This window comes from Thunnus maccoyii, chromosome 3, assembly GCF_910596095.1.
Source record: "Thunnus maccoyii chromosome 3, fThuMac1.1, whole genome shotgun sequence".
Taxonomy (NCBI): Eukaryota; Metazoa; Chordata; class Actinopteri; order Scombriformes; family Scombridae; genus Thunnus; species Thunnus maccoyii.
In genome coordinates this window covers 15,920,074-15,947,041 of record NC_056535.1, presented here as the reverse complement: position 1 = coordinate 15,947,041, position 26,968 = coordinate 15,920,074, and the positions used below count along the sequence as shown (strand labels likewise).

Here is a 26,968-nt window from a genome sequence, read left to right as displayed (position 1 = left end):
CAGTATGATATATGAGATAAAATCATTTGGACTCCCTTGAGAGATGTGTGTGCCCGCAGCAGATATTGGATTTTTAATGTGTACGCCCTGCAGGCGGATATTGCAGGCCTGTCTTTGCTCTCATTGGCTGGTGTGAATGAGCACTGAACCTAATAACTTCCCACACTCTCTGAATCAATGAGCAGTTCATTGTGTCTCTTTCCTCCTGAACGCCTTCTGACACCGCTTCCCGCTTCCTTCCGTGGACAAAGAGCTGGGTGGGTTTATTACACCCACCTGGGATTTATATGGTCAGATGTGATAATCTCTCTCTCAAAAAACAATTTTACCAGTAAATGACTTTGGACTGCTCAGCATGAACCCATAATGTGTTCCTGAAAGCAGTCAACATGTATGTGTTTTTTTTAAAATCAGATGTTATTTAGGAACCAAACTCTTTGATTTTAAATGGCTCATTTAGTAGTTTTTTGTTTGTAAATGTTTAAACCTTAGCTGTTCATTTATCACATAAATCTTCTTTTTATATGCATATAAAGGATGATGAGTTTTCATTGGGGGAACTACATGTGTCTGAAATGTTTTTCAGAAGCAGCCTTGAAAACTCACCATCAGACACAACTGTGTGGAAACAGGATTTATATAGTCAGTTAAAATTATTTTTTATTGCATTGCACTATAGTCCTGTCCTGGTTCATCCTAGTTACTTTTATTAACTAGTTTATAATTTTATAGACTTGTAAGATGACAATTACTCAGCACAGTAAAGCACATTTTAATATGTTTACCAAGTGTTTACACAGTTATGTGTTACAGAATAAAACAGGTAATGAACTCGTAACTTTTGATGCTTTGTTAAATTTTAAACTAGTCATTTGGTGCTATAACATTAGACTTACAGGTTAAGGCTGGACATGGCATATTTTAATTACTTAGTAGTATAGTATAAATGATTTTTAAAAAAATCCATATGACCAGAGTGCTGCAGACATCACTCAGATGTTGTATTTAGAGTTGACTGATCCTAATGTGAAAATTACTGAATAAACTGAGGTGATAATGTCTGTAGATTCCCTGCTGTGATTACCACTTGTGTTGAGACACGTCTGCAACACAACACATCAAAACTGCAGCCACTTAAAATAATCACTGAATGATGTTTAATAAAGTGAGTATTGATAACATTAGCTACTTGATGATGATGGAATAAAATGCTGTAGTCTTCTGCTTTCATGACAGAGATTTCTGAAGCTGAAAGGCCCCTAAATATACATGTTGTTGTATTTAGATTATAATACTATATAAATGTTTCTCATACAGTATTTAGATCCAGTAATCCAAGATCATGTGGTTTGATTAAAAGCTTTAGAAAAGCCACTTGATGGATTTTGTGGTGATTGTTTTGTCAGCTGCAGTATCATGGTCATCTTATATCAAACTGTGAATAAATCTGAAAAACGTGACTTATCTTTACTCTTTTCCACATTTCATACTCTTACAATTTATGTAAAGTGCTGCAATTACTGGCAGATTATTTTTCTGCGCTACAGTTATTTCTATTTTTATAGTTTATTTGATTGTTCACTCTATTATTATTCAGATGTTAATTACACCCATGTTAGACAGGACGAACAACATACTAGAGCCTGACCAGGTTTTAAGGTGTGGCTGGGAGTGACAGGTGGAAACACCTGTTACTGTATGAGCATGAATGCATTCAACAAATTCCACAGCAAATTAGATGATGAAATATCTTGAGTTCAGTGTTTGCATTTGAGCCTGATGGTTCCTGTAATTGTGAAATCGTGACACATGATGAAAGAGAAGAGAAGCAAGAGAAACCCAAACGCACTTTTGAGGTGTTGATAAAGTGAGATTGATACAGTCTCCTGGGGTTAAAAACACTGAACACACACAACATTTATTTATTTATTGCATTAGATGTTAGCCCAACTCCAGTCCTACTAGAGATTTGTCCCTCTCAACCGATCCACTGAGGCGCTGAGCCTGCAGGACACAGGTTAAAAACCGTCTCTAACTCTCTTTCTGTCTTGAGTACTTTATCAAATTAGGATAGAAAATCATTGTTTTTATTTTTATTTTCTCTCTTTGACTGATGAGCAATGCAGAGTCATTTGAAAAGGGGAAAAAATGCCTAATTCTATAAGTTCTGATGAAAATAGAAAGGGAAGGTACACCTCAGCATCTCCTGAGGCCTGTCTAAAATCATCCTTCTGCTTCCTAAAGATAAGTGACAGTAAAAAATAACATCTTATATACTATATAGTTCACTGTCTGTCATTTAGAGGTTGGACATCTTGCAGATTTCAGGCAGGGAGTATTCAGTTAGGCGTCTAATTTTATGTATCCAAGTTCTAAAACTGTCTCTGAAGTAAGTTTAACTTCAAATTTCACATTATGTTTAGTGATCTGATCTATTACAGGGTTTGTTTGTTTTTTTATTACCAAGACACATTTCTTGAAATTATGCTCCATTTCCCAAAACTCTAAACACAAATGCATAACTACACACTCATCTTCACAAACTTCAAACTTCCACGTCAAAACCAAACTCACAGCCATCTAATCTTACATCTGAACCAAACTTTGTCTTCAGACATCACACGAAAGCCATCAAATACACAAACGCTACGAAACAGTCATTACACACTGGTGGGATCAATTCAAAACACCACCGTAAAAAAAATGTTACTGCAATGAATAATGGTGCTTATGGTTTTCCCTCAGCACAACCTCTTTACATGACGAACACAATATAAAGACACAACACGTGTATACGTTTTCAAATGATTTATTTCCTCAGTGTACTGTAGTAAAATAAACTGAAATTGAGTGAAAAAAAAAGTCCTGTAAAAATATGCAACTAATAAAGACTGTAGAATACAGTAAAATATACAGTACATAAAGAAAGAAATCACATCTATTCTGCCTCAGCATCCTGTCACTGGTCTGGGTCAGACCAGGAACCCTTGTATGTCTTATCCACCACTGATAAGCCTCAACTGTAACACCTAAACAAGTCTCCTCCGTCACCCGGAGGAGGTGAACACAGAGGTTTAGGATGGGAGAATATGCAGGTAGAAAGATGTTGCTGAATCTTGAGTGGTTCATGAACCAGTCACAAACTGACCCATGACCCTTTTGTCTTTCTATCCTGATTGGTTTGTGAACAACTGTGACTCTTAGTGTTTCCACCTGGAGAATTGTGTGTTAATTGGGTTCCAGCTGTGATGACTTGTGTTAATGATATTGAAAAGTCAGCCAGCCTTTCTAAATGAACACATGGTGCAGCCAGTGATATATGAAGGGACTTGTGTGTAGAGTTTTTTCACAAAAAGTTTAACAAATCTGAGTCATGTTTGAAAACAGGGGAATAGTGAGTCTTACTTTTGGTAGATGGCATCATGGTTTGGGATGTTTAGTTAATAGGCCCAGTAATAGTGTGTAAGTGATGGAGAAAAACTGTAACACCATCATTAAATGTAGACTCATGGACTTTAAAACCCTGCATTTTGAACCAGAATTACAGAATAACTTTGCTAACCTGAAGCTACATGGATGTTTTTAATTTTAAAATACACTTTCTATGATGTATATATACTGTATATACATATAATAGTCAGACGTGGTAATTGCACTGGGATGATCAGTGGTGACTCACATCAGATGTGATAATACTCTGAAGACAGATTCTAATGGCCAATCAAATCACAGCTGTGTGTGTGTGGAGCAGTCAGCTTGCATTGGCACGTTGTGATGATTTTTGTTTTCCGGTGCATTAACTGGTGTCAATTCTACTGAATTCCCAGCAGAAATGACAGTGTAAGCAGCTGTACAATTACCCGTCACGTTTCATGAATCACACCACCAGCCAGTTGTTGGGTTTCTTAGATTGTTAACTTGGTGAAACCCAGCGGACTGCTTCCTCATATCCGGACTCCCTGAATGCATCAGGTGAGAACACAGAGTGGGTTGAGGGCTGTATCACCTTTTAACTCACATTTAGACAGTATGTCACCTTCGCTTTAATCTGTTAATGATTTGAACTTTGAAGCTAAACAGTTTTATGCTACTTTCTATAGTTTGACACGTGCTGTTTGTATCTGAGGCCAGCTGCTGATCAGGCCTCCTTTCCCCGCTATAGGTCAACTCCTCCATCCTCAGCAGAGGACTGAGGAGGAGATCATCTCATCATCATCATCTCCCCCACGTCAAAACAAACAAAAGACAAACAGTCAGTGAAAGTGGTACTTTTCCTCCTTTTCTTTCCTTTCTCATTCAACTTGGAGGAACCAGTAAAGTAAAAGAGGAAAGCGACAAGACGAGAAGGAGACAGAAGTGAACAGAACTGGAGAAGTTGTTAACTAAACAAATAAAAGTCAACTTTAATCCAATAGTGAATCACAAAAATTTATAATTAAAAAAGTCATTAAAAATGTCACTGAAATAGCAGGACAGAAGACCTAAAGGTGGTAACTGAGCCAACAACAATCCCTAAGTGTAAGACAGCAAAACCACCACTCTGAACAAAAAAGACTGTTCTTCGTTTCATTTTCAGTAAAATAATAGAATAGCATGATTTCAGTTTCTGTTTTCCTTCCATTTTCTCTGCTCATGTTTGTCCTGCATTGAATACTTCATTTATAAATCATTAATTCATTACAATTACTTTACAGTTACATCTGTTTACTTTTAAAACATGTATTTGTGTTTGTGTGAATCCATCCACACACACGCACACACACATGTTTGTGCTCATGTGGGTAAAAAAATTGCACATATTCTTTATATTAAAGGTAGAAAATAAACAACTGAAATCACCCTAAACATCCCTTTCTGAGGGAGTCCAGTAACACACCACCACCATCATCATCATCATCATTGTCAAGAGCCATTAAGACTAACTTCCACATTTTTTCCCTCATCTACTTGCGAGGAACTTTCCATATTCAGGCTGCCCTCCAGTGTCATGCTATGATGTGAGATCATGTATCTCTAATAGATGATCAATCTTCTGCCTCTGTAGTGTTATTTTATTTTGGTGGAGTTTTAGTTGGAGGACAAAGTCTCTCTGAGGAATACTGCAGGATTTGCCAGAGCTGGCAGAGGATGATGTCAGTATCAGAGTGTCCTTTGTGGATACACATCACCATCTAGTGTTGTTGAATCAGCAAAACAGACACACACACACACACACACACACACATACACACACACACACACACAGAGTGAGTATCTTATCCATACAAACTCATTAAAAACACACAACAATGACGGCAAGATGATCCCTTTTTTTCATACTTTTATTGTAATTAATTCATAATTCAGTACACCCACAAAATGTTTATATAAGTATATACAGGTACTGGTCTGTTTCCTGCAGAATAATAATATATTGGGTTAATTGTTTATTTCATATTGAGAATACACATGATACTCACTATGACTGAATGCAAAAATTATTTTAAAATGAGACAGAAAAAGAAAATGTGTCTCATCACATTTTCTCCAGCGGTCTGATTTCACTGAATTTTCAAATGTCGTTTGGAGTAATAAAAAATCTTGTATATCATTTCAATGCAAATTCCCTCCAATATTTAGAATTTGTTGTTTTATTAATTTCTCTGCACATTTGCTTCCATTCTTCTTCATTCAGCTGATCTCCTATTTGTTGGATGCTATCATCGGTGTCCATATTGTTCTTGAGAGTTCTATATATTTTTGAAAGTGTTTTTGATTACCCCATTATGATTTTTAATCAGAAAGCTGATTAAAGGGTACATTTCTTTAATGGTTTGGGATTTTTTTTAAATTAATTTTTGAAAGATAGGTCCTTACTTGCAGATATTTATAAAATTATTTGGTACCAATTCATATCTAGAGTCTAATGGCTGAAATGAGCTTATGGTATTGTTTGTCAGCATTTGTCAATATGTTTTTAATCCTTTTGACGCCCAAACTTGCAGTATGTATCTGTTCTGTTTGGTTCAAACTGGGGCTCCCAAGTATACCAAGTCGTTATTTATTTTGTGGATTTTATACATATGTTTCCAGCTTTTTTAGTGTATTATCTATCCATCTATGTCCTTTGATTTGTAAATAAGATGATTCCTTGATCACATATTTCTCCTTCTCTGTAGACGATCACCTTCTTTGACTTTAAATCCTGGCAGAGATGATGATTAATGAGTGATTTAAAGCCCTGCTCTGTACACAAGATAATTATATGTTAATCACTTAATAGAAAGTATCATAACAACAGAGTCTAGGATGCTTATTGTAGATCCCTGCTCTCCTGAGACTTTGTATTCACATATGAAATTATAAAATGGTCCATGTATGTCGCACTAAGTTCAAACTATAGTGCAATGAGGGCCACTTTTAAAGTTCACAAGGCTTTGTGGATATAAGAATAATTACTAGAATAAAAAACTTTATTCTTTCAAGAGTTTGACAAAATTGAGTCAAACACAGATTTTCACGGTGAAACCTTGATGCTTGTTTTTGGCAACTGTGGACAATTTGTTCCTCAATGAGCCTCTGAGTTTATAAAGAAGGGAGAGAATAAAAGCCTTGGAGTACTCTCTCAGACTGTGTGTGTATGTGTGTGTGTGTGTGTGTGTGTGTAACAGAGGAAAAGAAAGCGAGCGAGTAGGGAGGAAGTGAAAGTGAGGGAGGTATAGTAGAAGTGGGAGGGGAACAAGCCTAAATTCTTTGAATCTCCGTGAAACGAGAGCGTTCTTTTGTACTGAATACTGGTCACAGCACAAATACAACTAGACACTGAAAGAAACATGCACCCTGATTGAAATTCAGCATAAAAATGTGCATTTCCGGTTCTTCTTTTTTTTTTTTTTACGACATAATGGCCTGTTTATTCTTTTATTGTTTACATTGTTTACTTCAAGTTCAAATTTATTGTGCAAAAAAAGGTCACAGTTCAAATTCCAATCAAGTAATTTCATCATCAAAGCGAGTCCGACAAGGTCAAACTGACACTGATGTGCTCCAGGGCAAAGTCTGGCTGTTCTGGCTGCTCTGATTGCCAAACAGATGGACTTGTATTAACAATTTCCATCATATGAGTGAATGAGGTTTTCAGAGTATAAAAGAGGTCATATCTTAAATGAAGTTTGCACAGTAAAATAGTGTGTTAAGATATGAAGAATACAAGGAAAGTGAACAGGATGTCAGTAACAAGAATACACCAATTACAATATTGAGTTTTGTTTGGATTCCATTTCATCTTTACCTCAGATAGCCCTCATGTTCCTCACTTCACTTCTTGGCTGTAAGAGATAAATTTGCTCACGGCATGAGGGGAGATGTCTTTCAAATATTTGGGTCAAAAACAAAACATGCAGACTGAGAGAGACAGAGAGAGAGAGAGAGAGCGGAGAGATGTGAGAGGAGGGGGTGTGGGGGATGAGAGGATAGCAGGGCAGACAAACAAAACTGCTTTAGTACACATGGACTTTCCCCACGTGAATCAATATTCAAGCCCTGATCTCCCCGTTGAGCAATGAGGCCAAAGAGAAGAGAGAGCTGAAAGACAGATGAGACAGAGGGAGGGCTGTGGGATGTCATGTGTAAAGAAGGAGATTCTCATTGGAGGCAAAGAGAAAGAAGATCGCTATGCATGTTTTGTGGAAGAAAAAAAAAAGTGGGGGAAAAAGGACAAACAAAAGCATCCTACAGTACATGCTGAAGCCGTATTGGTCGTACTGCTACGCTGCGGACTCCACATCTAATCATTAAGGTAGGTGAAGAGCTGCCACTGGATTAAAACATGCAATAAAATTATGAAGTTGTGGGTGGAACAACATTTCTATTTTTAGTTGTAGTGAGTGCAGGAAAAAGAGGGCATGCACAAATGTTGTCAAGGTTCCATATTGGGATGCACTACTTTTTTGGTTTTCTTTTTTTGCATTGCTAAAAAAATAGAAATCTTCAAAACATTTTAAAATATTGATTATTTGTTTGTTTGTATAGTGTGGATCAATGTTTTTACCCATTAATAAAGTATAAAAATCTTGAAAATGCAGGCAATTGGTCACTTTTAAAACACCTATTCATGTAATAAACTTGTTTTTATTACATTGGGATTTAATTGTGACTCTAAAAACTTTACCAGATAGGAATTCAGCCATAAAACTGGCTGGATACTGGATCATTAATCTCTGTGACTGAGTACAGGATAAGCACAACAGACTGCAGGATTAGAGTTGAGTTTTGAATGACAGCACATTAAAAAAAAAAACAATAATCTTGTTTAAGAAACTGTTTTTTTACTATGTACAATGAGGACTAATTTGTTATGTTGCTGGCCTGCTTTTCTTTATTCTCCTGTGTTTAGTGTAGTGGTTTTAGAAAAGAGCTCTAACAAGAGTGGAAGGATGTTCTCCAAGCTCAAGTGGCTGATTGTGATCCAGCTCCTGCTGAATGAACAGGCTCTGTGCAGAGTGCCACCTCCTTTGGCACTGAGGAAGACTCTGCTTCCAGAAACTGACATCCATGAAGTTGGAGAGAAGACGACCAAACAGGATGATCAGGCTCTCCGGGGCTCCCGACTCCAGCTCAGTCTCTCATCTGCAGAAAAGCCTGGTCCTGTGTCAGCGGTTGGACAAAAAGAGGAGAGAGTCCAGTCTGCTGAACATGTCATATCAGTCCTCAGGGCGAAGCTTCAGGGGCAGATTCAAGATCATCTCCACATTGAAGGAAATGTCAGCTGTGGGGATCTGCTGTCTGCCAGCACTGTGGATGACCCGTTATCCTCCGTGTTCCCGCAGGAGCTGCTGGGTCTCTCTTTAGTGCCCGTGTTGGTGGTGGCAGGCTGCCCACAGGAGGCGCAGACCCTGGTGCTCAAGCTGTACGACCTGCTGGGAGTGACTGACACAGAGGAGCTCCTGATGGAGGTGGAGGATCTGATAAAGAGGAGGATGAGCAAGTCAACATCCATGCCAACACCTGCATCAACAGCATCTACATCAGAAAGGGATCAAGCAGGGCACCACTTAGAGGCTTTGATGTTTAACATCCAGCAGCTGGCCGTAATGGGAGAAGGTACAATGGGACAAGGCACCTCTAAGCATGAGGAGCGTTGTGAGGGTTGGACCAGAGTGAATGGAACCATACTGGTAGGAACAGCTGTGGATGGAGCCACAGGTGGACTGGAGGAGGCTGTGGACACCTGTGAGAGACTGGGAGTCCTGTGTGCTGGTGTGACCAGAAGTGGACTACACAAACCTGGCAAGTATGAGGCAGTGTTGAAGAAAGGCAGTCGCATCCTGCCTTCTGAATCCCCCGAGTCTGAGTGTTGGATCCGTCAGTGCAGTGCAGAGGAGGATGTTTCGATCCCCGCCGCTTCAGGTGGACGGATGAGGCGCAGCACCCAAAGGAGCTGCATCAACAAAAGTGAGGAGCGCGTGTACAACGTGATGGAGTGGATCCCTGCTGTCAGCACCCTCTACAATCTCGGCACAGCTGTGTATTATGCCTCAGTCAACTGCTCGGAAACTGCTAAGGAGAGAGCCATCCTCAGTGCCGTTGACCTTGGCACAGATGCTCTCATGGTCGCCACAGGGGGGACTGCCGGGGTGGCGGGCTATGCCCTGGGAGCAGGGGTGAAAACCGGGGTAAAAGCTGGAGTCAGGTATCTACTCAACTCCATGAAGGATGAAGACGACGTGCTGGTGAACCAGTTCAGCTGGGAGGAAGGTGTCATCACTGTACAGTAGACTGATGCTTGTGAAGCTTTAGTAATAAATATATTTTAGTTTATACATGTTTTAAAATAACGAGAAAGGATCAATGTTCGTTAACTGACATGGTTTCGGAGTAACAAAATATCTTACCAGACTTTACATAATCTAGATAATTTGGAAAACAGGATTATTCAGTGGATCATCAGAATCATGTTTGAAAGGGGAAAAAAAGCTTTTTTGCATTTTGTTTTGTGTAACTGTGCACATAAACATCATTTTACACAATTTGCACAATAATTATTCTTTCTTGAAGATGATTTTCATGATTTTCAGAGAGAAAGAGAGACAATCTAACCTTAAGGCTATTAAAATAGTATAAAGTGATTTACATTACACATTCATTGTAAACAATCTCAATAATCTAACAATAAGTAAAGTCAGAAAATAAGCTTTGTACCTTTGCTTTTAGAAAAATATCTCCTTTTGTGTATAATAGATACAACAGTTGTACAATTTATCCTGTTAAGCAGCAACATTTAAAGAACTGGTCTCAGGAAACTCAGCCCTTAAACCCTCAAGACTTTGATTTGTACCCTCCACCACTGTTTTTTCTTTTCCTCATGTCCTCCATCAGTCTTCTTCCTTCCAATCAAAACCTTCTGTCTGGTCAGAGTCACATTCCCACCTCTGGTGTAATTGCAGGGACAATAGATTGAGAACTGAATTTTGTTGTTTTATATGTTTTCCTTTACATGTTAATAAAGTGTATATTAAATCTGTGTGCATGCAGTGGCTGTCAGTGTGGTAGTTTATATGCTAAAGAGTAAACGCTCTGTAGCTGCCAAATACAACATCATAGTGTAGTATATGCTTATGATAAGACTTACCATGAGGGCAGCGAGGAGGCTCAGTGGATAAACTCTGTCATCTCACTGAAGGAGGATCCTGAATAGACCTTTTTCACAGAAGGCATTTTGATGTTGCAGTAAGAAAAGCATACATATGTAAATAAACTTAAAAAATGACTACGACTGAATTCCATTTAGTTGCTTCAGTTTCAGGGTCTTGGTATTGTTTATGCTGGTTCACTGTCACACACTGTGGCACTTGAATATAATGGTGCCATTGTTAAGGTCATCAGTAACACTGGTGCTTTTCTTACGGTGACAACTCGAAATGTCCTCCGACAGTCCAAAGACGTGCATCCTGGGTAAAGTGAAATCTGTTTTTCTGTCTGTGTGTGTGTGTTATCCCTCTGATAGACTGGTGACCCATCCAGACTGTTGTCTGCTTCTTGCTCAATGCATACTGGGACAAGCTCCCTGAAGGCACCTTGAACAGGACAACCTAATGTGGATGGATCCATTGATTTTATTATATTAGTCAAAACAGAGCATGTTCACTAGTTATAGATGCACATTAGCAATATGTTGTCAAAAACCTGAGTTATTATCAGAAACAGAGCTGAGTTATTTATGATAACTAATGGACAATAAGTTATTTCTCTTCTGAGCCTGAGCCAGCACTGACCTGTGAACTTTTTACCAGATGATGAATCTGCATTCCTAAAACTAAGTCCACAGTTCTTATTTCTCAGCAAGTTGATCAGCTTAGTAGCTAATTATAAAACATATATCATATCACTTTAGCCCTGACTGTGCGTAATGGAAAAAGATAAGGAATAAGCTGGGTGTTTTTTTGTCAGATAAGCAATACAGGAAACACACAGTCTGCTTCCTGGTAATGGCAGAAACTGATTTGTTTTAACTAAAAGAGCCACTCTTGTATCTCTTAATATCTATCTAATAATGTTAGATAACATGTCTGTTTGTTTAGGAGAAAAATAACTCCGGCACCTCAGTTTTGAACCTCTCTCTCAGGTTTCCCATCTTTCCACAGATATAACAATGTGTATTTTTGGTGTTATCAAAGGCAGGTCTGACCTCAGGGAGCCGGCTGAGCAGGTCTGATTATAAGATGTGCTGAGCTGTAAGCAGAAAACAACAGTCTTACTGGGAAATTGATTCATTAATGCTTCCACTTCATCTTTCTCAGATGATTGCAGGCGGGTGGTCAGAATTAAAATCTGCCGTGTTTGATTGACTTCCAGCTCCAGCAGTAGTGTGGCTCTGTAGCACAGACTGTGTAAAACAACATGTGTTTATATAAAGTACGTATGTGCTCTGTAGCTGATAACCTCAACCAATCACCGCACCGGTGGTAAACTACTCTGTTTACAGAGTAAGGTTTATATGGGGAGAAACTTATGGCACAGAGATCATGTCCTCTGCTTTGTTTTTGATAATGTGGAGATTTTAACTAACCTGGCAATGTGTGTACATTCTACAAATAGGCTACACACAAATTACACATGATTAAATTATGATACTTCTTTAGATTCAACATCCATCCTACCAACTGGAGAACCTGCAGACCACAGAGGTTTACTTTTTGTCACAGGTGCTTTATTCTTTCATTCCAATTTTTCATGACTTTGTCAATCAATTTGTTTCTAATGACTTCATATCATTTTTTCTGTTTCTGTTTTAATTAGTGCTTTCTAAAAATACCAATGTATCAGAGTCCTAGGGGGAGCCCAGTCAAAAGCACCCAATTCTGCCCCTGCAGTTTTAATAGCTGGAACTATTTACTGAGTTCATGTTTGCTAATTTAAAGTATCACACACTATCTGGTGATTTAGGGACACTCTATCAGTCATTTTGAAGGCTTTGTGGAAAGATTGTACTTGAAATAAAAGCTGCAATTTGTATTAAAGAAAAGTATATATTTTCCTTTTACACAATATGCAAATTAACTGTAACTTTCCTAAAATAATAATAATCTGTTTTTTAGATGACATTAATAACATAACTAATAATGTTTTGAGAAGAAATATGTTAAAATTTTGCTATGAAGGTTGTTTCTTACCGTAGTTTATTCTTGGGGTCAGTAGTCCTTATGTGTTAACATGTTAAATATGTTGATAGGATGAGGGTTAAATTTCACTTAAACTGCCTTTGGACGGTCACTTTTAAAGATGTAATTTCACAGTTAAATGAATAAAGGTAATGTGAATTAAAATAACCTGAAAATGGTACAAAATTCATGGCTTTAGTCAATTTGATTCAATCATTTCTACAGTCCTGTGATTTTGAGTTTCAGCATAGAAAGTTTTCATTGCTTTTCAATTTACAGAAATCCAAAGTGGAATCCTCATTTCTGTACTGATGTGTCAAGTGTGACATCTGCTGGAAAGTGCAGGAACTGTATGGTTGAATAAAATAAATGCCACAGCTATTGTTATGGTGGTAATAGCCAAAAAATAACACTACCACTGCTTATTATTTCCAAGATACTCCAAGCTCTCTCTTAGGACAGAACAAATTGTAAGTATTATAAAGGTAAATAACGAATTACATGGTATACATTACATGACACACATGACATACAAGACACAAATGGATACCTTTAACAAAATGTTGATTTTTGTGTACAGATCTAAAAAAAAAAATGCTACTGAGGTACAAGCAGTGGCGTAAAATATAAGTACAATTCTTGGTACTTGTGCTTGAGTACCAATATTGGCTATGTATTCTTTATACTTACAACTCCACTATATTCAGAGGAAAACACTTTTTACTCCACTATATTTATCTGACTGCCAGAATTATTTACTTCACATAAACCTTAAAAAGGGTGCATTGTTATAGATTAAACTAAACGTATATAAAGTAGTTCAAATGAATTTCACCTCGACCAACTACCCCAGAAAAATATAGGGTATTTACACTTTAAGGCATCAGTTATAACGATTCAATGGAAATTTCTTCCGCATAGCTAATGGGTACTTTCCCTTTCATACTTTGAGCACAATTTCCTGAGGTACCTCTTTTTTGTTTTGTTTTGTTTTGACAGTTTTGAATGCAGGATATAACAGGGTATTTTTTATATAGAGGCTCAGCACTTCTGAATACGCCCACGTCCTCCACCAGCCTATTGTCAACAATTTTAAATGCAGAAGACAAAACACGTGGTTGTAAACTAATGCCAAAGAGACACAACCTCTTTTGTGGTTAACTGATTTGGAATTATTCAAATTGTTGCGTCACACGCTCCTCTTCTCGCTAAATGAGTTTCACAACGTCATTTCTTGGAAATTTTCAGACAGGGCCTTAAGTTTCTATTCTGCTCGTCGCTGTCCTCACAACAGAGTGACGTGTGAATATACCAATAGCGCGTGCTGCTCTCTGTCGGGCTCGACCAATCAATTGTTAACTCCGAGCTCGCGAGGAAACTGCGCGACTGGACTCGGACATTTCGGCTCCTAATGCCGCTTTAACTAGAATACGTCAGAGCCAACATGGCGCCCATGGTTAGCTTGAGAAGAGGCAGTTGGGAGGGATAAGTAGATATCCAATGAAAAAGAGAACGGGGTGAAAAGACGGAGGAAGTAACATTCATAAGCCTGCAAACAACTGGAAGTTGTATTATCAACATATATCAGCATTTGCAGCCACCAAGTAACGTCGAAAAACAAGTGCTAGCTATGCGCCTGTTTTAAATGATCGGCTAACGCAACTAACTAAAACATCTCCACAGAGAAATCGGACAGACTGCAGCGTATGAAATTAGGTGAGTACATATGTGGTGAATAAATAATGTGTTATTAGCCCTGTCTGCGATGTTGACAGACTGTTTTGAAAAGAGCTAACGTTAGTGAACAAACAAATGAAATATACTCGGTCTCAACTTTCAGTAGACTACAGAAACATAATTACATAATTTGCATCTATTACAAGTCATAGGTTAGCATAACAGTTTGCTCTTTGCTCCTTCCGCTGTCGATTATTGACTTGTATGAACCTATCACCATTTAAATGAAATGTTATTGTGTTTTAGTTCGATGATGTTTTTATGGATAGATGAGTTTCAGGACTTACAGTACTGTGCAACGGTTTTAGGCACAAAAATGCTGTAAAGTGAAAATAATGCCATGAATAGTTTTATTAATCAGCCAACTTAGTACAGCAAACAGAAAAAAACTTAAATCAGTATTTGGTGTGACCACACTTTGCCTTGAAAAAACAACACCAGTTCTCCTCGGTACACCTGCAGTTTTTTCAAGGTACTCGGTACTCATGTTCCTGCATGAATTTGCCACAGTTGTGATGGTGATGTTGAAATCAGGGATCTGTGGGGGGCATATCATCTATTGCATCACTCCTTCTTCTTCGTTTCGCTGAAGATAGTTCTTGATGACTCTGGCTGTGTGTTTGGGGTTATTATCATGCTGCAAAATAAATTTGGGACCAATCAGCTGACTGCCTGATGGTATTGCATGATAGATAACAATGTAACATGCCTAAAGTGCCAAAAAACTTTTTCACTGTACTTTGTGCTGTATACAGCTGTTATTCACTGAATTAGTCATTAATATGTGTGTTGGCTGTTTGTGTTAATATTGGTATGTTCCTCAGCAACCTCAGCATGACTCAGTGGGAGAGACTGAGGCAGCTGCCCGCTGTGTACACACAGCAGTTACACGAGCTCTATGACAGGGATGCTTTGCCAATGGATGTTCGGCACTACCTGTCTGCCTGGATAGAGAAGCAGGAGTGGTAAGGCAGGATTATCTCTTGTGGCCCTCATATAGTTAGAGTCATAAATATTTGATCCTGTTTGTCACGTACTGTATTTACATCTTGCTTCCTTGTTCTCAAGGCAACGAGCAGCACGGGACCAGGACTTTGCCATGGTGCTGTTCCAAGTCCTGTTGGAGAATCTGGATATCCAGCACAGTCGCTTTGTACAAGAGGAGTCATTCTTAATGCAGCACAACATTAGACGCTATAAACATAACTTTCAGGTTTGTCTGTCTTTAAAGAGTACTTTCTCAACATCCCAGGTGTTTTTTTCCTCTCATTATCCTGCCTTTGCTAATAATTTTAAGTAATTAACTTTGACTCTGATCCGACCTTTCTCCTCTCACAGAGGTACCAGGATGACCCGATGACTTTGGCAAGCACAATCTTGTGGTTCTTAGAAAAAGAGAAGGAAATCTTGCAGACTGCTGATCTGGCTGAGCAGGTTGGGGCAACAGCACATCAAATTATTGACACATACAATACACCAGACACACCCTTCTGCACACACAAAATACAAATGAAAATAATACACGCATATTGTTTTAAAAGATAGCACTTGACTCATGCTACTTTTTTAAGGCAAATATTTTACTGCTAAAGTTTTCTCTTGTGTGTCATATAGTCACTTTACATTGCACATACATATGCCCATATGACTCAGTGGTCAACCACTAATAGTACATGTGTTGTGTGTCTGCAGTAATGCAATTTCATACATATGTTTTAGGATTGAAAGCCAAGTCTACAAAGAAAATGTGTACGGTGTGAATTTCCATGATAGAATTTGTCCTGTTTTTTTAGTTCATGTACTCAATACAAACTGCGGGACTCAGTGTGTGGGCTAAAAAACGAATATTTCCATCTAGTAGTGATGTCGTTTTAACCTCCACTTTCATCCAAACATATTCTTTGCTGTATAACAATGTCACCCACATCTGAATCACCTTATCTACATGCCTGATCCTCCTACGGCTTTGATTTCTCTCAGGTCCAGTTTTTGCATGTAGAACAGGAAGCTATGGAGACGAGCAGCCAGCAGGACCTTGAACGTAAAATGGCCGGCCTCAAGAATGAAGTGCAGGTGCAGATTATTTATTATTGTTGCTTAATGTTATTTTGGTGTGCTTTGTTGATGAAATATATTACAGTTCATTCACTGATTTTTTTTATTTCTCTGTATGTTTTGGAATATAGTGTATGGAACATACAATGATATGTCTGGAGGAGCAGCAAGATGAGTTTGATTTTAAATACCAAACCCACACGATGGAAGGTAAGCACATTACAAAGTTCTGGTTTTATTTGCACGCTCTGATGATGCTCTCTGGGGATGAATAAAAAAGTGGCCCGAATCCCAGCTACATGTTCTCTTTTACTTTGGTCTTTCTTGTTTGGAAACTGTGATCTCAATGTGGAAACTCTTATTCAGCGAGGGGAGAAGAGGCCGATAAGAACCAACAAATGAAAGTTCTTCAGTTACTTGTCAACAGACTGAACGACTGTAGAAAGGTAAGACGTTATTAATATTCTTCAACAACACCTTCATCTCACCAGTCCATTTATTTTCCTAATTCTTTTCATTTTTGTTCCCCAAACCATGATATAATCACTCCTCTAGAGCACATTGTCAGACCTGAACAAGCTCCTGGACAGGATTGATGACTTGACCGACACTTTGGTGAAGAAAGAGCTGGTGGAGTGGCAGAGGAGGCAGCAGAAAGCCTGTATTGGAGCTCCAGACAATGTTTGCCTGGATCAACTAGAGAAATGGTATGTTTATCTCTCCATGCCCCACACTAGTTTTAATCTTGGACATTTACTTTAATAGCACGAATGCTGAATATTACATCAGAAAGTTCTTGGCTAGAGCAAAACGTGCAGTTATCATTTTAATTCTATAAAGCCAGTAAGTCCGGACAGCAGCTGTCAAAGTGTCTTACAGCTGGAATTTGAGACCATCACTATCCTCAGCTCTATTTCCATTCTCTAATGCCTGTGTGAACATAATCTATTTTGCTCTTTTCATCTTGTTTTGCAGGTTCACCTGTGTGGCAGTGTGTCTGTTCCAGGTGCGCGAGTTTATTTGTAAGCTGGAGGAGCTGGTAGGAAAGGTGTCCTATGACAACGACCCTGTGAAGATCCAAAGACCAGCTCTGCAGAAGAGAGCAGATACTCTTCTGAAAAACTTAATCAAAAGGTCTCTCTCTCTCTACGACACTGTTCGACATGCTCTCTTGCTCTCTTATAATTTCCATTGGAAGTTTCCTGACATTGGTGTTTTCTTATTTCTTGAAGTGCCTTCGTGGTTGAGACTCAGCCATCCATGCCTCAGGGGAAAGGCCCACTGGTTCTCCGCACAAATGTCCAGTTCTCTGTTAAGACCAGGTCAGTGCAACACTTCAGGTTATCCCTATATTTCTATGTATTTATTTGAATTTACTTTTAGGACATGTTTATAATGTAATCTACATGTATAGACTTTTGGATAAGTAAATTCTGACCATTGCATTGATAGTTATGTGGCATTCAGTATCAGTTTTCATAGTTAAATATGTAGTAATTAGCATGATGTTTGCTCATGTTAGGCCTTTGACTTTTATTCTAAAAAAAGAAGAAGCATGGAAAACATTTGGAAGAAGGCAAATATCTTATGCTTCACAAACAAAATGATACATCGAGTTATAGTGGAGCTAAACACACTTAAACTCAGTTTACTTGATTGCATTATGTACAGAACTGGTGGTGTTGCACATTAATTACAAGATCAGCTGCTCTGAACTAATGTGAGATTAATAAGGAAAACAAGGATAATTTAATGCTATTCTGTAAAGCTGTTATTGTTTTCCTAAATGTGATTTTAGTCTATCAAACTTAATCTAATCCTTAGTGTACTCTTGAGAGTGGTTCTATTTTCCTGTTTTTCCACATTACTGTCTGTTTTCTTCCTGTATCTTATGCCTGATTTAATGTTTTCAGATTGCTTGTCAAGTTTCTTGAGCTGAACCACTCCATGAAAGTAAATGTATCCATGGACAGGTGAGATTCCCTCTCTTGGTTTGAGTTAATTCCACTTCACACAAAGCAGACCTGCAGCCATTAGTTCTTGACTCGACAATACAGGATGATCACTTGTGTCGCCCCCTGGTGGTCACTGTTCTGTTTTTCTTTCCTCTGAAATTAGGGAAGCACCTCAGATCAAAGGGTGAGTATTTTTTTTATTTAACTTTAGATTCCGTATCAAGTGGTGTTTCCAGAGGAATTGTATCGCGCTTTCACATTTATGTGTATTTGTTTGACCAAACCTGTCATGCTTGCAGATATCGACGTTTTAATGTCCTGGGGACCAAAAGCAAGGCGTTGAACATGACAGAGAGCCAGAGCGGAGGCATGGTAGCAGACTTCAGACATCTAGTGAGTGAAATTGATTTGGAAAGAGAATTTTCTGTGACAAAGACCAATGAAAAAGACAATCACTGTCGACTTGTCTACTTGACTATTGACTACATTTGACACCAATATAAACTGTTGATAACTCTGAGTTACACAGTAAATTCTCTCATACTGTTCCATATAGTTTCTTTGTAACTTTCAACCTGGGCCTAGTTATCCCAGTATTTTTGTGTTGTATCAGTGTTAATGCTATTCTCAAATGCACACATAAAGGGCTCAAGCATCATCCAACAGCTAAACTCCATTATTTAAAAGCTAAATTTCTTTTCCTCGTAGACTCTGAAGGAGCAGAAGTGTGGAAGTGGCGGCAAAGGAGTCAGTGATGTGAGTTAACATTGACAACACTGAAGATGCCATCACTGCATACAGATTATCTCAATTATTAATAATTTAGGAAGAGTGTAAATAACTGAGTAATGATCTGTGTGTGTGTTTTGTGTGTTGTGTTGAAAGATTTCTCTGAGTGTTACAGAGGAGCTGCACATCATCTACTTCGACACTGTGTTTGAACTGAAAGGCTTGTCAGTTGAGTTGCAGGTGGAGTCTCTTCTGCTTCCTTATATGAAAATGTCATCAACCTACATTGGTTCGGAAAAAAAAACAGCATCATATCATCATGTTTATTGTTTTTTCGTGTTGCATCTATGACTTAATGAAAGTTGTTTTCCCCTGACACCCAACACAGGCCTCCTCCCTCCCAGTGACCATCATCTCCAACTCCAGCCAGCAGCAGAGCGCCTGGGCCTCTGTGCTCTGGTTCAACATGATCAGTCAGGACACCAAAGTGAGAGATCACCAAACACACACTTTGCAGCATTTTGCAGTTTAGTAATTATACTGTTGTAAGCCGTCAGAAATGAATGTTCTATCCGTTAATGTGTCTGTGTTTCTCTAGGACGTTAAGTTCTTTGCCAACTCTCCTGCTGCCACTTGGCCACAATTTAGAGAGATGCTGAGCTGGCAGTTTCTCTTTGCCACCAAACGTAGTCTGAATGATGATCAGCTGGAAATGATTGCACATAGACTCTTTGGTAAGTCCTGCTCCAGCTGCTTGTCTTGGTTTATTTTTGTGGTTGTTAGTCTATAAATGGGGCTAAATTCATTCATCTGTGAGTCAAACATGATATCAGGAAACATCTGAGACATTTTGGTCTGATTTTGACATACTTTTCTAAAATGGATCTCGCATTTTCAGACTGATCGGCTTTACATTAAATATAAAAAATAACTCCCTGGCAGCGCTTTTATCATCAGGAACATGGTGACAAAACTGTCACTGATTGGAGGGGCAAAATGTTTACTGTTTTATTTATTCAGTTTTAAAACACGCCGCACAACCCTTCTCCAGTACACTGTGCTTTATTCACCAAGTGTTTTTGTCAGTCTTTCCAAAAGATAGCTGGAAGCATGGTGTACTGGAGAGATTTGTACGTCGTGTTTTATTTTAGATGAATTTGTACTGAAGCTCGCACTGGTCTGCACTTCACTGTGTGTGCATTCGCAAAGTAAGAAATTACTTAAGCAGTTTCTCACAAGAATAGAGCTGAACATACATACTGTGCTCTAGTCTAACCATTGGGGGAAGTAGTAAATTGGCAATCTTTTACCATCTTCTCTCCCAATTAAGAGATTCAGTTTCTCTTGTATCCTTTTTCTTTTGCATCATTCAGAGCAAACACTGGATGTGAGGGAAGACAAGCTAACAAGCTGTTTAATTTATGTTCATTACACCCACATCCACCAGTGCTTGTCTCAAGTGTGTTAATCGTATTAGATTGGAATTATGAAGATACCCATAAAGACTTGTGCACAGTTTGAATAGATGATAATTATGATTAAACAATATAATCCAGCATCCTTCATGTCTCGTAAACATGTTTTTATTATAGATTGTGTCAGTGTGTTGCATAATACATCATTTATTCATTTTTCTCTCATCAGGAAAGCAGCAGAACTATGACACCTGCAAAGTAGCTTGGTCCAAATTTAGCAAGGTAAGAATATTGAATATTTGGAAATTTGCCCGTTAGCGGCTCGTTGAAAGGCAACGCCGGTCAACCGATCACTTGACTCGATATATCTTGACTTCAGTGATCTGCTTCTCTGATGTTTTGGTTTTGAGTGAAAAGTCTTGACAATTATTGCATGGATTGCCATGAAATTTGGTGAACTCATTCATGTTCCCCTCAGGATGAATTGTAATAACCTGGTGATCCCCTGATTTTTCATCTAGGGCCATCGTCAGGTCAAAATCTCAATTTGGCCAGTACTTTGGTTTATGACCAAACATCTGCAAAAACAACATTCCTAACAGCTTCACTGTGCTTTGTGCTGAGTGCTAATACATATTTCAGCTACCTAACAAACTAACACAGTGAACATGGTGAATATTAGCTGCTAGACATCAGCATTTTAAGTATTGTTTGTGAATACTCTCTGTTGGTGTGTGTTGATGAGCATTTCCATCACTTCTGCTGCAGGAAAACACTCCTGACACTTTCTGGGTGTGGTTTGATGGCATCTTGGTGATGGTGAAAACATATCTTGAAGACCTGTGGAGGGATGGGTACGTACAGTATGCTGAACACAGCCAAATCTGAGTTTAAGTCAGAGTTGAGCAGTTGAGCTCATCTCTTTAATTCTTGGGAAACAGGAGTTTGTGTCTGAGTAAGATTTTTCATCTGTGTTGTAGCCTCATTATGGGTTTCGTGAGCAAAGGCAAAGAGAAGTCCCTCCTGAAGAAAAAACAGAGAGGCACGTTCTTGTTGCGCTTCAGTGAAAGTGTCATCGGAGGTATCACCTTCTCCTGGGTGGACACCACCGCGACTGGTGAGAGGCTTTCATTTCATTATGATGCTGCAAAATATTTTGAAGTTGTTAGAAGGCAGACGGTTAAGAAATACAGTACAGACAAGCTACATGTTTCATTATCCTCACTCATGTTTCTTCTATTGTGTGATCATCCTCTGTATATTTTAGGTGAGCCTGAAGTAAAGACGGTCCAGCCCTTCACCAAAGTTGACCTTTGCCAGATTCCCTTCCATGAAATCATCAGGAATTACCAGATCTTAGAAGCTGAAAATGTCCCAGAAAATCCGCTACTTTATTTATATCCCAACACCCCGAAAAATGAGGCTTTCCAAAAATACTACACTGGCAAAAGCGGAGGTGAGTGCAACGTCAGTCTTTTTGTTTGCCACTTAAAAGATTTTTGGAATATGAAAAAAATACAACTCACATGTCATTTGCTGAATGGTGTTTTGCCTCGCAGTTGTCATTGGTAAAATTACACTGCAGTGAACATTGGAGATGAACATGACACATTAAATCACATTTAAACTTATTCTTTTTCAGCTGACAGTCCTTACATAAAGTACATCAAAACTAAGCTGATGTTTGTGTCGAAGGAGTAAGTATATTATTTTTATTTTCTACAGCCTGGTTTAAAGTGTCTTGTTTGTATGAATTAAAATAAAACCGTCCCTTATATTCTAAATATACTTTTTTATACAAAAACATCTTAAAAAAAAAAAAAAAAAAAAAAAAAAAAAAAAGCACTTACTTCATCTAAGAAGTAGTGTACCCACACCCTTTTAAGTAATGACTGTTTGTCATTGGTCATGTAGGAACACACCGGGGGCTAAGTCACCCATGTCCTCTGACATGGCACAGGGTGAAGGCCTGGAGCCAAACAATGGCCCGTGTGGAGAGTCAGCTGGTGAGTCATGGCTCTCCTTGCTGTCCCATCCAGTTAAAAACCTCGTCAAACAAATCGCTCTCCCTCCCTTCATCACAGAGCTCTTGTCTTGCTCTCTCTATTTCGGCCTTGCGGTGCATGAAATCAAGGGGGAATGTGCTGCAGCTGGATACATGTCACGTGACAGCTATGAAATTGTGTGAAACTTCTTACTTATAACCTGTGGGGCTGCTTGTACTGCATGCACATGTAGTTGGAACATAATATCTAACCGGTATGGAGGTGGTCTGGTTGAGCTAAACTGTTACTAACTCTATTAACATCTTATTTAAGTGTTTGATTTTATCTTCTGATGCTTCAACACCCGACACTTTGCTTGATGTTTCTACTGAATCAACTGGAAAACTGTATAAAATGAAAACAGCAGTAATTGATCAATAATGAAAAGCTAAGATAACTTGGCTATATGATTATTATTATTATTATTATTATTATTATGAGTAATAGTGCTATTCAGGCCCACCGTGTGTGTCTTGCTCATGTCCAGGCCGCGCCCTGTCCGCGCCGCCCCCCGCAGCTGCATCTTCCACTTCAATATCTTTTTTCAAATACCTGGCCATAAAGTCCGTTGCACTTCTGCTATCATTTTCTCTTTTTTGTTTCCTCAAAAATACTATATTAAGTTTTGACAAATATGTATTTTTGACAAAATATTCCAGTAGATTATTTAAAGGTTAGAGGGCCTTTTTGGGTCCTCCCTTGACCCAGGACCCGGTGTTTCCCTGGTGTCAGCGGCTCTGGTGCTAGTAATAGTGTTTTATCTTACATTGGTAAAAATCTAAATTCATTTGAAAATTTGGAAAGACATAGAAATATTTGGGTAAGTTATTTTTTTCTTCCAACCCAGTAAATATTGAGATCCTTGTACAGATTTGGTTGTGAAGTACAAAAGGTATGAGTGATGTACTGTAGCTCACAGTAATATAAGTACTTTTAATTGAGCTATTACACAAGTTAAACAAACTCAAAAGAAAATACAAGCATAAAATATAAATCAAATGCAATTAGTAAAATGTATTCAGGAATAAATTAGTAATGATAAATGTGCAACGTCATCAGCACAGTTGAATAGTGACTGTGCTGGAGCAAAGCACCCAATTACCAAAGTACATTGCATTGAGTATGTTCCACTAAATCAAATCTTACTTGTACATAAGTTCCTACAGAAATTATCTGTGGTTTTGAGCTGCATCGCACAACAAACCTTTTGTTGCTCTCATTTCCTCAGTGAAAGTAGTACCAGAAATAAATAACATGGCCACAGCAGCAGAAATAATGTCTTTCTCTTGGCTCTTTCTCTTCTCTCAGAACAAAACGGCGATCCTCATCCTCTAGAGTCGTCTCTGGAAACGTATCGTCCTGATCCCATGCTGTCTGGCTCGGTTTCAAACCCAGAGGACGATTTACTGATGTACCTCAACAACCCCAACCTCTTTGATGACTCTGACATCTTGCAAGATGACCAAATGCTGCCTGATTTCAGTCTTCAAGCCTTTCATTTGCCCGCCCAACAATCCTGTGGAAGCATCTTCAATTAAGCATCTGTTGTGTTATTAACCAAACCACTATATCTCGCTCATTGTCAGCTTTACTCTTAGCTTCTTACATTACAACATACGTGTCCTAAAATTGTGGCGTACTTAGCAAACCCAGCACTGATATAATAGTTTGCTTTGAATACTGTTTTCATGTGAAATACTACTCTACTAATCCTGACAGCGAATATTTATGAAGAACTTTTGTTACCAGCATTTGAATACCGATGTTAACTTTCATTATAATTCCAATTTATTCTGCTGTCATATCGTTGAACATGATTCAGTGAGACTATTTGAAGACGTGAAAGAGATAATTGAATGAGCTGGACTCATATCCACTCCATTAGAGTCCCAGACACCTGTATTAGACCCCTTAACTCTCATGCATTTTAAACTCTTTTTTTAAAAATATGAAACAATTAGCATTTGGAGGCCCTGGATTTTTTGGTCCAGACGTCTAAGGATTGTTATAAATCTGTCTTTTTAAGTTGGTGGGAAAATGATTATATGAGGTATTGTATAGTAGAATGTCGAGACTGCACATAATTTATTATTACTTGTTCCTCACTGGTATGTTCAGCTTGTGATCCATTATACTGAAACATAGCACTTCTGCCGTTTATATACTTTTGCGTTTATCTGTTCATTCAAATCAAAATGAATTGTTATCATCAATAAATGTGATATGACTGTTTGATTGTTTGTTTTTTTCATTAATTACTGAATGTTGTAAATCCCAACAACAATTAAGAAAAACAGATATGAAGCTGTTTTTCTTCCATGAGTCTAAAGTTCACTGTATTGTAACGTGGTCCAGCATTAATCAAACTGTATGTTAAAATAAATAAAATGAATTCCAATAAGAAATAAATCTGCAGCTTTAGGGAGATATATAATTGTATGGTTGAGTTCCGCCTATTAAACAACAGCAGGCAGCTGTTTTTAGGTGAATAAACAGCAAGAGTCAGACAGCTAACATGCTAAAGACAAATGTTTCTCCGGACTTTGAAGAGACATAACCAAAGCTGAAGGAATAGTGAATATTTGACTTATATTATGGTCGTCAGGTGGCCAGAAACACAAGCCAGTTGCTGTGTACAGGTCAGGTGTGTAAATATAAACTATTGTTTGTTATCAGTTAGTGGTTAGCTCTGAAAAACGCTTTAACCGTTGATATTGTGTGATAGCTTAAATAGGTTAGCGTTAGCAGTTATCTGTTATCCAGTAAGTTAAACAAAATCAAAAAGAGCATCTTTAGATTAAGTAATATATTTTGACCAGCGGTGGAAAGTAACTAAGTACATTTACAGAATTACTCTACTTAAGTACAATTTTGAGGTACTTGTACTTTACTTGAGTTTTAATGACATTTGCTGCTACTTCATACTTCCACTCCACTACATTTCAGAGGGAAATATTGTACTTTCTACTCCACTACATTTATTTGACAGCTTTATTTACTTTTTTACTTAATGAAGATTTGAAACAATGAACAATATAACAAGCTTTTAAAATACAACACATTGTTAAAGATGAAATAAGTGGTTTCCAACTTTTTTAGGATCACATTTCAGATGTCTATGAGTTGTTAACAGCTCCACCAAATAGTGATTTTTGACCTCTAAACTTCTCACATGGTTTCATTTCAATAAATCAAATGATCAAATGTTCAAATGATCCAATATTTCACCAAAAATCAAAGCTTAGAGAAAAAGTCCAAAACTGAAAACTAATTTGTGTATCAGAACTTTGTTTTTTTCTTCTTTCTTCTCCCATTAACCATCTCACAACCCCTCAGATTTATCTGGTGACCCTTTGGAGTGGCACTGGACTGAAATAGAGGGACCAAACCACTACATTTTGCTGCTAATACTTTTGTACTTTTACTTAAGTAGGATTTTTCATGCAGGACTGAGATTTTCTGTACAAGTCCCTGGCTGGATGGGAACCGCAAGCACTGTGGCTAATGTTGGCACCTTATCCCCTGGGCATGAGGACACTCCAAGATGTCGTAAGACAGCCACAGTACAGGGGACATACTCTTTCAATTTAGGTAACAAAATGGCCATACCTTGGGCCACTTTACATTGCTCTACTAATTGAAGGGTCTGTAAAGGAGGTATTCAGTACAAGTACGAATAAATCTATATGTCTCTCTCTCTCTCTCTCTCTCTCTCTCTCTCTCTCTCTCTCTCTCTCTCTCTCTCTCTCTCTATATATATATATATATATATATATATATATATCCTCATGAAGAATCTTCACAGCTTCACAGTTGTCACTGACTGAATCAGTAGCTTTTAGCAGCGGAGCTTCCCTCACTAGCTACCTTCTCGCTAAAGCATATTAAAAGACAGAAACAACCATAATCTCATAAGTCTGTCATAAGTAACAGACTGCTGAGCTATTAAATTTATGTGCAGTGCTTGTATAGGCAAGTTTTGTACTGAACTGAACTGAACAGCAAATATCACACCAGATGAACAATGATGCTTTCACTTATAGTGCTGTTGTTCATACCGAAGTGCATTTGAACGGTAATGTGACTGCTAAGCTTAGGAAGGTCCAAGAAGATAGTTACTACAAATCTTTGAACTGATCTGAACGAAATGATTTGAATCAGCAAAGTGATTTGTGTGTAATGTCCTCTTCTCCTGAACTGTTCTCACAGCTCGGTACGGCTCGGAGCACTGTGCAGAGCCAAGGTGAAGATAAGGTCTTTGTCACCAACATGTGCCAGGTAGGAGGAAAACGTCCTTTTTACTATCGTCCTATTCACAAATCTGGTTGCCCTGTCAGACTGCTAACATTTTATATTGTGTAGGGCTGCAACTAACGATTATTTTTCTCATTGAG

General features: G+C 38.2%; 2 protein-coding genes across 4 annotated transcripts; both read left to right on the top strand.

The window, feature by feature from the left end:
* Window positions 1-7,507: 7,507 nt before the first annotated feature.
* apof (apolipoprotein F) lies at window positions 7,508-10,501 on the top strand. 2 transcript variants are annotated; one of them, XM_042406890.1, is made up of 2 exons: window positions 7,508-7,777; window positions 8,380-10,501. In XM_042406890.1, exon 2 carries the CDS (start codon window positions 8,415-8,417, stop codon window positions 9,753-9,755), a length of 1,341 nt encoding a protein of 446 aa, XP_042262824.1. In that variant the 5' UTR covers window positions 7,508-7,777; window positions 8,380-8,414; the 3' UTR covers window positions 9,756-10,501. The 2 variants fall into 2 exon arrangements, with proteins under 2 accessions (XP_042262824.1, XP_042262823.1); XM_042406889.1 differs by having other exon boundaries at window positions 8,375-10,501.
* A 3,537-nt stretch (window positions 10,502-14,038) lies between these two features.
* On the top strand, window positions 14,039-24,806 carry stat2 (signal transducer and activator of transcription 2). Of its 2 annotated transcripts, XM_042406442.1 has the most exons (24): window positions 14,041-14,354; window positions 15,200-15,340; window positions 15,444-15,588; window positions 15,714-15,809; window positions 16,356-16,448; window positions 16,562-16,640; window positions 16,797-16,876; window positions 16,986-17,137; window positions 17,406-17,564; window positions 17,663-17,752; window positions 18,344-18,403; window positions 18,549-18,569; window positions 18,685-18,778; window positions 19,094-19,141; window positions 19,271-19,354; window positions 19,503-19,601; window positions 19,713-19,848; window positions 20,759-20,811; window positions 21,298-21,383; window positions 21,510-21,646; window positions 21,797-21,985; window positions 22,172-22,226; window positions 22,444-22,535; window positions 23,883-24,806. In XM_042406442.1, exons 2-24 carry the CDS (start codon window positions 15,210-15,212, stop codon window positions 24,110-24,112), a joined length of 2,409 nt encoding a protein of 802 aa, XP_042262376.1. In that variant the 5' UTR covers window positions 14,041-14,354; window positions 15,200-15,209; the 3' UTR covers window positions 24,113-24,806. The 2 variants fall into 2 exon arrangements, with proteins under 2 accessions (XP_042262377.1, XP_042262376.1); XM_042406443.1 differs by lacking the exon at window positions 22,444-22,535 and having other exon boundaries at window positions 14,039-14,354; window positions 23,883-24,029.
* Window positions 24,807-26,968: the final 2,162 nt, after the last annotated feature.

Excerpts from the sequence above, each read along its gene's own strand:
- apof (XM_042406890.1), top strand. The coding sequence starts at position 8,415 with ATGTTCTCCAAGCTCAAGTGGCTGATTGTGATCCAGCTCCTGCTGAAT.
- stat2 (XM_042406442.1), top strand. The coding sequence starts at position 15,210 with ATGACTCAGTGGGAGAGACTGAGGCAGCTGCCCGCTGTGTACACACAG. Across the intron at positions 15,589-15,713 it reads GCTATAAACATAACTTTCAG|AGGTACCAGGATGACCCGAT; the intron begins GTTTGTCTGTCT and ends CTCCTCTCACAG. Across the intron at positions 21,986-22,171 it reads CTACACTGGCAAAAGCGGAG|CTGACAGTCCTTACATAAAG; the intron begins GTGAGTGCAACG and ends ATTCTTTTTCAG.